General features: G+C 33.0%; 1 protein-coding gene across 3 annotated transcripts in view; it reads left to right on the plus strand.

Moving 5' to 3' along the window:
- LOC106718345 (cyclin-dependent kinase 14) overlaps window positions 1–12,164 on the plus strand; it is a 65,709-nt gene that overhangs the window by 6,287 nt on the left and 47,258 nt on the right. Inside the window, exon 1 of one of the 3 annotated variants that reach the window (XM_014512413.2) lies at window positions 1,285–1,753. The exons of 1 other annotated variant lie outside the window; for it this stretch is intronic. Coding sequence is in view for 1 of the 2 variants with exons in the window: in XM_014512412.2 (XP_014367898.2) it covers window positions 6,658–6,721 (64 nt within the window). In the remaining variant the exon portion in view is untranslated. Of the gene's footprint in view, window positions 1–1,284; window positions 1,754–6,234; window positions 6,722–12,164 lie in introns of those variants that run through there. One more of the 3 variants, XM_014512412.2, reaches the window with a different exon arrangement.

Raw genomic sequence — 12,164 nt, forward strand, 5'->3', positions numbered from 1 at the left:
CATCCCCAATTTCTGAAGGGAAGGTAGATCTTTCCTACCCATTTAATCTTATCCTACAAGATATCTGTAGAAACTAAGTTCGTTTGGAACAGACGACATAAAGCATTTAACATTTAATATGAGTACAGTAGAAAAAAACGTTTTCCTTCTAATTTTGGAGCACGATCAATAAACTTCCCACGCACTGCCGATATTATAAAGTCGCATTACACTTATCTATCGAAAACGCAATAAAAATGATTGGCATTTCAAAATTAACCTCATTTGATGTACATACAGTTTCAACTAAAATTTTACCCACATTATGTGAGTCACGAATTTTTGTTATATAAGAATAATAACACATTATTATAATTATATTTAGAAAGAACATATTTTTAATTTTCAAAAAGGTACAAGCAACTGGCGATTTACCTTATCGTGGGTTTCTGAGATGAAAATCCCCATATTTTATACATAGATACATATATGTTTTATACAGAGATTTTGGTCTCTGAAGTTTTGGGAAGTATAAAAGCACAAAACATTTTGTTATCTATGGGTGTGACCAAAAATGTATTCTATATGAGTCGTTTTCAGGTTATTATAATTTCGTGCTCTATGCCATTGTCTATGACATTAATTAGAGTTTAATTAAGTACTTTGTAATTTTAACGCGGACCACATTAGGGGACGAATTTTAAACTTACTACGCAGTGGCGGTGTGATAACATGATTTTGAATTAAACTTTTGTTTTTTTTAATTACATTTATAAAATGTGTAAAAAATAACATTTTATTTATTTTAGAAAGATATTGAATAAATATTTACGAGGTTGTTACAATGGGAGTTGTGCTTAGGCGTGCATAAATTGTTTCTGAATTCTAATATGTACTTGCTAATTCAACAGGCGGATTACGGAACCAGAGCCGTATAATAAAATTATGTAAATAGGTATTCCATATGTTGGCAACAGAAATCATCCAATGTGTATACATTGGACAGGTTATGCCTCCTTTGTTTTTAAAAATAAGTAGAAGCCATTTTACCGAATTTTCATTTACACATATGGAAGTGAGATTTTCATATAAAGGTAGCAATTATAAATAGCGATCCGTGCACACGGTAACTAATGTATTGATGCGTTAAGCGTCGAGTGAGGTGTATTCATAAAAGGCCGGGGTGCTAGGGGTGCCGTGTCTGACACAATTCCGGGCGCCGGCGCGGCGGCTCGGCGGTCGGCGGCGGCGGCAAGGCGCGCGCCCGGCAGACGGCACGCGGTCGCATCGGCAGCCGCTCCCGCCCGACTGACCTCCCGCTCACCTCGCCCTCAAAATCTGGACGTCAATTTGAATTTCGAATAAAACCATCGACTACGTAAAATTCGTATTTCGAATACCATCGTCCATTGTTAACCGACGGACAATGAGACGCGCGTAATCCCACTTCCCGTACTCGTTTACTGACTATTGTATTCTGATAAGTACCGAAAGTTGGTATCGGACTTGTGCGCCGAGTCTGAAAATATTACTTTGTGTTGGAGTGACTTTATAGTCTGTGTTTATAAATAACGAAAAAAAAACCACGTTAAAGTAAGTGAACGTACTGTTGACCTTTTTGAATATCGGAAGTTTCACAAGCCGGTCGGCGGTTTCGTTAAAAGTCGCAACAAAGCCGTCAAACTGTATTCCTTCGATAGTTTCAAAGTCTACGAGTACGATGACGATAGGAGGTGTAATGGCCACGAGGACAGTTTCGACACCAATAAGAAAAGTAAGTATTTTATATGTTGTATATGATGTAGTGAAAATATATGTTTTTACCAAAATCGTGAGTCTTGAAATCCTCTTTTAGCTTTATTTTGAAAGTACAACTTATTATTTTATCTTCTTTATTTTTCTGCTTTTGAATTTTGTTTGCGAGAAATGGCAATAGCATAATTTTAGCCTTCGCAGTTACTATGTATACATTGTTACTATGTATAATAGATACATGGATACTGCACTAAGGTAGCACCTTGATAAATATAAATGGTTTATGGAGTCTTAGAGGTTCAATCGGTAATTGGATCTTCCTGCTCGTCTCTTTGTGTCACTTGTTGTACAATGCGGGTATTTCTAAACGGTTTTCAGAACGATGGAATTTACTTAGTGTATATGAAGATATTTTCTACGGTTAGTAATTTTTTTTATTTGCCCTAGTTTAAAAATCGTTATTGATTGCCTTCAGAAAAACTTCCGATAAAGTTTTGTTACTAGATATAATTTTAATCGAATTAAGACATGCTTGAAAACAGATCTGGACAATTTATTGGTGTAAAAGTTTGTCAAGGTTTCTGTAATAACCTATTGACCAGTTTTGTTTTTTATCAGTTTATCAAATCGCCATCTTACGTAACTTGATTTTTAATGTCGAGAATTTAATTGATATAAACATAATTATAACTTTGACCTTCTCATGGCTGTGGGCATTTACATATTCGAAGAGTTATATATCCTTAAATAATTAGTATAAATGGTAACCGTATCGTCGTGCGTCAATTCACCGAAGTCGCCTCATGAAATTCAAATATTAAATCGACTGAACATGTCCGATTGAAAAACATTACGTTCGTAATCATTTCTAAATGCTGTGTTTTCACTGTACAAACACCTGTTCAAAAACATGCTGCTATACCTACTTAAAAAGAGAATTAGAAGGGATTACAATATGTTTTTATTCAGGTGTTTCTGCAGTGGAAACTAACTAGTAATTACCAAAAAATTATAAAACATCGTACATTTGCTGGATTTATTACTGTTACTTTAAAAAAATTTAAAACATGTATATACATGTTTATTAATTAGGTTAAGTAATGGAAAATTAGACATGTAATGAAATAAAGATAACATTTATGAATCATTTCCATCGTGTGTTAATATTGCGTAGTATTTAATACAGTTATCAGCTGTTTGAGAAGTGAAATAGGAATTAGTTGTAGTACAATATAAATGTTTACTAAAAGTACTTTAAAAACCTTTCCCTGATATATTTTAAACTTAATAGCAAGTTACTGCGGAATAAAATATATACAATCAAGACGATTAATGCATTATCCGACTTGGTTTGGATCAGATGTTACTTTAGATACAGCCAATGAACAACTTCTTCGGTGACGTAATTGTGATTTCCCCAGTGCAATCGAATCTTCCCACTCAGATAAAAGCTCATGGATGTGCTAACGAGTTCTTCGAACAAATATTTGCTTGTAATATGTATTATTTTCGCAAGTAATAAATTAAAGAGATATAATAAAGTAGTTAGATATTTTAGCGACTGGCTTTTCGGTTGGAGGGTCTATACGAAGTCTATGCAGTCCTCAAAGTCTTCTATATGTTTACCTGCCATAATGAATCGTCTCTATCTTACTAAATTATACACTAATTGTAGCTTTTAGTCCATTGAACGACTCAAGTTTAACTTATAGTGTTTCATATCAATGTAATGTACTTATATAGTAAATCATTGTTTAATATAATTTTTAAAACTCAATGTATGGCGCTGCTACGTGATGTGTAATATAAAATGTATCATTGTTCATACTCGAGGGCGTCAAATACCCAATGTCATTAATTTGTGAGTAGATCTTGAACAAAGATTATTCTGCCACTACATATAGTATACATCAATATTCTATCTGTGTAGTCATTGTTCGTAGGGTGCACCGAACGTAGACGTACGGCCTTGTCCGCTTGTATGGGGAAGTGTGATGTTAAAGCACTAACTTTTGTTTTGTATATGCTGTGTACGAGAACATATTATTAAATCTGTCTTTTTAATTAAAGTTACAATCTGTGCAAACCTACCGTTTAATTAAAAGGTTCAAGATAAAAGTCTGCTCTACGAATACCTAATAACAGAGCACGTTAATGGAAGTTAAACGATGTAATAAAAAAAAACAAATTTAGATTTTTAATTGACCTAAACATTTGTTTGTTAGGAATAATTCTTGCTTCCTTATTGTATTAAATTGTTTTGCCTGTTTAATATTAAAATGTCAAGTGCCGATTGAATGATAAGAGTAACAATAGTATTTTGCGGTCAGCTAGTGATAAATTACAATGGTTGGTAACATGTGAAGTCAACTAGATGTAGCTAGTAAATCGCAAATAAATATTTGAAATGGTAACGTAAAAAAATGATTTAGAGCGAGATGTATTATTAACTAGCTTTTACCCGCGACTCCGTCCGCGCGGAATAAAAAATAGAAAACGGGGTAAACATTATCCTATGTCCTATTCCTGATTCTAAGCTACCTGCCCACCAATTTTCAGTCAAATCGATTCAGCCGTTCTTGACTTATAAATGGTGTAACTAACACGACTTTCTTTTATATATATAGATAGATAAGAGATAGATGTCATTCGATTCATTTTTATGTTTAAAAAAATACTTTGGCGCAATGACCTAACATTAAAATAATTTATATATTAGTTATTTTTTTTAATTTGCAAAGGCATTTAAAGGCTGTTTACTATGCGTTTTGAATAAAAATTTACGGGGCAATGTGGGTAAATTTTGATGCTTGTCTCTCTCCTGACTTCTACCACTTAGTGGTGGCAGCTTTATTTATCAAAACAGTGATTATTTAATTTAAATACAGTACTGTTATTTAGAGACATTTAAAATCGTGAATTTCGATCAGCTTTTGAAATTTATCAATTAAGATATGAGTTCGACGTCTTATTTAGAGGTTAATGGTGTATAATGTTAGTTATTTTATTAGTCTTCAAGATAAAATTGTTTATGGTCATCATTGTCTTTATCGAACTAATTTATTGTACTAATAGATTAACGTTCCTTAATTGATTCACGAGGCAATCATCTCGACTGGTTTCGTATAGTTTATTTTAATCGTAATAATTTGATACCCATTTATTATTCTGAGCGTCGGTGGCACAGTGGTTAAGCACTTGATTTGCAATCTGCAGGTCTTGGGATCGAATCCCGCCATGTACCAATGTGTTTTTCGATTTACATATGTACATTTATCAGACTTCTTACGGTGAAGAAAAACATCGTGATGCAACCTGCAATTAAATTATATGTGTGAAGTCAACCAACCCGCACTGGGCCAGCGTGGTCGACTATGGTCTAGTATAGTATAGTGAGCTGATGATGATGACTCTGAGTATAAAGAAAATAATGCTGTCTTAAAGAAAAATGCAATTTAAAATGAATAATTTATATTTAAACATTGCAAACTTTGTCTAATGAAAAAAAAACATTAATTAAGCATATAGTTGTTTCTTTAAAATTTGCTATTGGGCTACGAGGCTCTGGTACTTTACAAAGAATAGCTAGTTTGAAGGAGATTCCTTTCTTTAATTTCAATATATGTATGTATGTTGTAAAAGAAACAGTAGGTACACATAGATCCAGCTCTTCTTAAAAGCAGTGTTTTATAAAAATTTCCTTTATGAGTGCTTTGTTATAGAAAAGACATTTAATTTTGAGACTTTTCTTTACAAAGTCAACACAATGAACATCCTCAGTGTTATAACATATTACAATGGATATTTAATCACCGCGCATATATCTTTGTTCACAAGAAACCAGATCTAATGACCGTATAAGTCTAATGAGACGGACGGAATTAAAGTTTGTTAGAGTTACATGAACCCATTTTTTATTTTATATAATACTAGCTGTCGCCCGCGACTCCGTCCGCGCGCATTTAAAAAAAAATGAAAAATAGATGTTGGCCGATTGTCAGACTTACTGAATATGCTCACAAAATTTCATGAGAATCGGTCAAGCCGTTTCGGAGGAGTACGGTGACGAAAACTGTGACACGAGAATTTTATATATTAGATAAATTAATATATAGAGTTCATTATTATATAGAGTTAAAATTTGCATTTACTTTAAATTACTTTCGTAATGTACAGAATAAATATGACATGAAATTATTTTAAATGAAAGTGCGAAATGTTGCGTATATTAAATGTAAAATGTAAATAGTCTCTATTGAATGTATTGTTGCAATAACTGTTAAGGTGAGACAGGTACGATCGTGTAAAATACACAAACGATACAGCTGAACAATAAAATGTGCATGTTTACATTGCAAGTTTTCCTTTATTTATCAGCATGGGAAATACAATCCTTTCTCTCGAAGACTATGTACATTGAATATATTGTAATGTTATTTGCTAAATAACATCGCCTGGATAAACTAACCAGTCGAGTGGTTGCATTAAAATGGTCGAGCGCTGTCATCGAAAGATAAGGTGTGTTGGTGACTTGGTGAGCGGGCCGCGGGCGTTGCCTTCGCGTCCGTAGTCCGTATTCCGTAGAGCGCGCAGTTCGCTCCGGCGCTTCGTAACAGAAGGACGGCGCACGCGCTTCGCAGCAGAGATCTAGGCCGCACACAAGTGTCAGATCACGTTCTCGCTTATTATGGAAAAAGTGTGTTTAATTACCATTCGATAAACTGTAACGGATCATCGGGGTGCCGGCACATGTGCCGTTTTAAATCCGAAAGACCGATACATCAAATAGCGAGGGTTTATCTATGTAGGCTGGCGTGATAAGTGTTGTGTGTTACCGTATTGTTTTGGCTGCTCAGCCCCGTCCGTGTCGGTTGCGAGCCGACTACGAGCGATTCCCCATACAGTGTTGATTTAATTTTGTGAATGAGTCAGCTAACAGGCGTTGGTATCGTTAGCTTTGTCAACGTGCTGCCCACAATATCTGAAGGTAATAAAACGTCGCATCTACTATAAAATTGTCCGTCACATTCACACGCCGACAAACGTGACAAAATGACACTATTATGATATGACGCAGCTTATAACATTTACTTAATTAATCATTAATACTAATACTCATTGAAATTGTTAAGGCGATTTGTTTCTAAAAACTATCCGTATCCTGTTAAACGTGATAACACATCTTGATACTTTGTGTCACAAACCAGTTTATAAAAATTAAACATAAATTATATTTCGAAATTCTAACTGTAAACGTATTGTAATGCAACATGTTGCGATGTAGACTTTTGTGCCAATTAAATACATTGAAAGCGAGTTTCGAGAATATTTTTTTTTTGTAAAATCTTTGATGTGCGCTTAACTGCACTTGTAGTTACAAACACTCGAGGTATATTTCTCTTGCATGACTGCGATTCATGTTCCAACGAGCATTATACTTACCTTAAAGGTAACGGTATTCATGTATTATTTTATACACGCTATTGATGTTAATTAAACACGAGTTAGTTTATAATATACAGCGTCACAATATAATACTCTTGCTATTGTAAATGTCATTAGAAGATTCTTGTAACGCTTGAGTAAAAAAAAATAATGCAAATGAAATATCACGACTCTGTGTTCGTTACTTAATATTGAATTCCACGAAGGTCGACTATGATTCAGTTTTTAAAACGACTTTTTTTACTTTAACAAAAAAGATTTCTCTTCCGACAGCGCACTCTGAATATAATAAAATTAACATCATTTGGTTTTGTGAACGGCAGCTGACTGTTGTTTAAATATTAATGAAGTTGTAATAATAAAAATCTCGTTTTTGATAACGCTAGTATACGTAAGAGCTAAAACTGTTTGCCGGAAAGGTTAGTTTTTGTTGCATTTTTTTGTTTACCTAATCGACTAACAATTCACAACTGCTAATGGTCGTTAGTTTGTAAACTTCTCATCTGGTAGATAAGTAATTGACACAGACTTGCGCATTATGTCTTCATCTATTTTAGAATTTTATTGCTTTCATGTTTAATAAACATTTAGGTCATTTTATTTATCGCTACAACTCTGCATGTGATTACTTTTTAGGTCAATTATTTTATTATTGTGAATTTTAAATATAAACGTAAATCATTTATAATTCTATATCAGAATATTTCATAACTCTTTTCCAGATAAAGATTTCTATCAAGTAAACAACTGTACTAACGACTATGTTCTAAGAAGCGAATTACTATGCCATCAAGCCGCCGCTGTAACCGACATTCATATTTTGCACACACGTCTGTCATTCAAGGACGCCATTTTGAAAGGTTCACGTAAAATGACGCCATCTTGTAATTTCGTCTAGCGAGATGTGACCTTAGGGCGACGTTTGATGATTCAGAGCGTGAAAATCTGTGCGACCTTGGTCGGGATCCGCCAGCGCTGCGCCGGCGCAGGTGCCTCTGCCAGGTCAACGACCGCCCTGGATACAAATCATTGGCTCTTTCAAATCAGGACAAAGTAAATTTTGATTATTTAACAAAATGGTATGATGATTGCGCCGTTAAATAAAACGATAATAAATATTTGAACACAGAAGATCTTTTGCCAAATGTAGTTAGCCGACAGAAAAGTATTTTATTAATCAAAATTACGATGCTTAAACTTCTTTTCTTTTCGAATGTTGTCTAATATAAAGGTATAAGAATATTGACTGAATTATTTAAGATTAGTTTAAGTTATTACAACTCATTAAGATCAAACATGATTGTTAGACCGACATGAATGAGTTCGTATCATTTATTTCTATAAATATGTTGAACAATAACTTTATTATTATTACATGTTATTAATCCATTGGATATAATATTTAATGTGTATTATTAATTAATTATTAGCCGCTTTATCGATGTTAATTACAACTTAAGACGATCTTAGCAACTTAATCTATAATCGTCATATTAGATCAGTTTCATTTTACAAGTAAAATGAAGTAATTTGTTTCAGTAGACTTAAAGGTAAACTCTATATTTTTTAAAGCTCTCCGTCTTTCTCCATTTTTTTATCAAGTTAACAGTGTTTTGACATTTCCCGGTTTAAACTGTTAAACTGTTTTAATTAGGGATAATTATAATTAATATTAAACTACTCGTTCTATGAAATTCGTGCAACAGAGGCTATTTAATAGGTTCATAATTGGAGCTTGTTAATTACTACCCAATACAGTACATTTAGTAACAAAATGAGGTTGAACAAACATGATTTTTATGAATCTTTTTAGAACTATAACTTTTGATATACATACACGAGTATCGAAAGATGTTTTTTTTTTGTTTTATATAGAAAATAAACGAGCCAGTACAAAGAGGCGTTAGTTATGAATATAAAACTGTATTCCGCGAGAAGCCATGCAGTTATTATTTCTCTCGCATATATTTTTAACAGTAAGGATGTGTAGAGAAAGAATGGTGTAGTCATAATTAAATCGTGTACAGTTAGGCTTCATTATGAAAGTTTTGTATGGAGGTTATAAAACGAAGATACAGAGCTACCTCATTACGCGGGGAATGTCTGGGTCGTTTTTTTTTTGTTCGGACTACGACCAGCGTGCAACTTGCTCACTATTCAATTAACTTGCGACTGCGTGTTGCCTAGGAATTCCGCGATAACCGACTACATTTAAAGATTTTTTTACAGACATTACCGCAAATTTTGCAGCTATTTATAATGCTTATGAATTTATTTTTTATTATTTTTATGTAAGAGACATGAAAATAAGGAATGAGCAAATATGGCTGTCTCTAAGATAACTAAATTTCGATTCAGATGTTTTAAGACCCAATCAACAGAACTTCATGTACCTAAGAACGTAAAATATCTATCTAGTTTTATTATGTGCTCTGAGTCTTTCGTTGGCTTGATTTATTATAATTAAATTCAAGAAGAGCAATTTAAATGTCTCTCATATGACATTTCCTTTCCTACATCAGAACGTGATTGCAAAGTTGTCGATTAAAAGGTATCTTTATAGAGAACCTTGAGATCACAAGATAGTCTTGAGCCGTTTCCACTTTACGACACACGTTGACTGTTTAAATTGTAGGAAGTCGTTCATTGAAATAATTATGAACAATTTTCAAGATGGTAAAAACTTGTATTGATGAATATAAATTTAAGTATTATTAACATATATCATGTTAATTCTTAGTCATCTTTAAAAGATCTTTAAGTTGGAAAATTATGCCGTTATATATGTAATTAACTATATTATTTTTTCATGCTCTAATACTAACTTAAGTCACTTTTATCGCTGTGATGTAGATGTCATCATTGTAATTTAAAAAATAGTTACTAAATCAAATAAAAAACAGACATAAATATGTTAAAGTAACGCGAAGAAGTCTCGTCATTGGTCAATAACATTTATAATTGCAAATGACTCATTTTGTTTATAAACAAATAACTAACGATGTTATTGCATACGCTAAAAGCATCTTTAATAAAATATTTCCCCGATTCTAAAGATAATTTAAGATGGTATAAAAGATTTTAGTATCGATTTAAAATGATTATGCTTTAACTACCACTATATTAAATCCAATATTTAGCTAGTACTTATATCAAATTTTACCTTGAAAGTTTTATATGTGACTTTGTTTATAAGTAAATCATATTGTTGTACTAGAATTGTACTTGACCTGAATATTAATGTGTAATAAAGTGATCATTAATGTACAGTCGTGACGAACGTGCCAAAATGTCAAACGGTCACTCATAATAAATTGTTCAATAATCACGATACATATGACAAAGGTACTTGATTTTGACTTTATCTTTAATCTCGCTATATAAATTAATCAGTAACGCAACTGGCTTAAAGTTTTACGACACAAACTGGATTCGGATTTTTAGTACACCTAAATGATTGCAAAGCGACTACATTGACGTTGTAAATAATTTTATCTGTGCCAAATAAGACTGGTATTTGTATGTGTGTGATTATGTTCAATAACTATGTATGTCTTGACATTTACTTAATGTGATGAAAGTACGATTAAGATAATTTATATGGCAACTATGCAGTAACTTGGTATGATGTGGACGCACAAGTATAGACCAGACTAAAAAAACAGAAATTAAAATAAACATACAAACGAATTGGTAACCTCCTCCTTTTTGAAGTCGGATAAAATGGATGTAGAAAGATGGAAAAGGTATAACAAGATCGTGGTTACAATATTAGTGATGGTTAAGAGAGGGATTTACTTGGTTTAAATAATTGCGGAGTCGGTGATATTTTAAAGCCCTAAAGAGTAGTTGGAACCTGCTGTAAACAACTATTAATATTCATAGTTAAACATTAAGTGCATTGTTAAGGACAAAAGGATATTCGCAAACTGAACTACAACGACCCAAAAACAAACGAACCGGTTCCCTTGGAATTCAATCGCAGCTGTTCAGGCAGGTAGCTCGATTCAAGAACGAAATAAAGATGTATCGTAACTTTGGACTAACATTGCCTCTTCATTGAGATTTATACTGTTATGGTAACGAAGATGGATTGAATCTAATTAAAATTATTAAAATGACTTATCTAAAGCGTATTTGAAGGGCTTCCAAGAATAATAAAGAAGAGAGAATTACAAAATTATGTCCCAAAAAATGTAAAATAAATTCGAACGTGTATGTATAAAACCCAAAAGTATCTCAAAATACGTCGCCTTTTGTTCGATGTTTATAAATTTAAAATCCAAAGTAAAAACGCCATTGAACCGATGACTGCTCAGACCCCATGTTTAAAAAGGGATAACGTAGACTAAGTTAAGAAAGGTCGAAATAACGCTCACAAACGAGTGAACAGCGACCTCGAACCTGTGACCCTGCACACAAAGCGAACAATTGTAATGTTAATGCGGATTTGAACTGCGCCGTGCAAGCCGCATTGTGGTACCGTTTGTTATTACATCTAGTCAACTACGTCACACAAATTCTCAGTCTGCAATAAGGTCACAATGGCTATTAAAGAAATAAGAAACGGTACAGTTTTAATGTAGACGATAATTATTTGACATGTTTTATTTGTATACCGCGTTTTATAGCACGCATATGAAATATTTATTACTGCTCTATAATATTAAAGTGCACTTAAAGCACAAGGTCTAAGATTTAACGATAGATAGTTAACTAATCTGCCACAAAATTTTATATCTTAAGATGACAATTCGACGGCTATTACATTTCTAACCTGCGGTATATTTGGCTATCTTAAAACCTATCTGCATTTATAGCCCTTCTAAATAATTTTATAATATCTTCTCCTTATCTTTGTGGCTATCTACGAGTATAGAATAACGTCAAAGATCGACATGTTGAAACAAATCATGCATGCAATCAATTGTAAATATTACGGTAAAATATGACCAGGAAATCACAAAAGACAACAAGTGTGATTT

Source organism: Papilio machaon, chromosome 12, assembly GCF_912999745.1.
Source record: "Papilio machaon chromosome 12, ilPapMach1.1, whole genome shotgun sequence".
NCBI lineage: Eukaryota > Metazoa > Arthropoda > Insecta > Lepidoptera > Papilionidae > Papilio > Papilio machaon.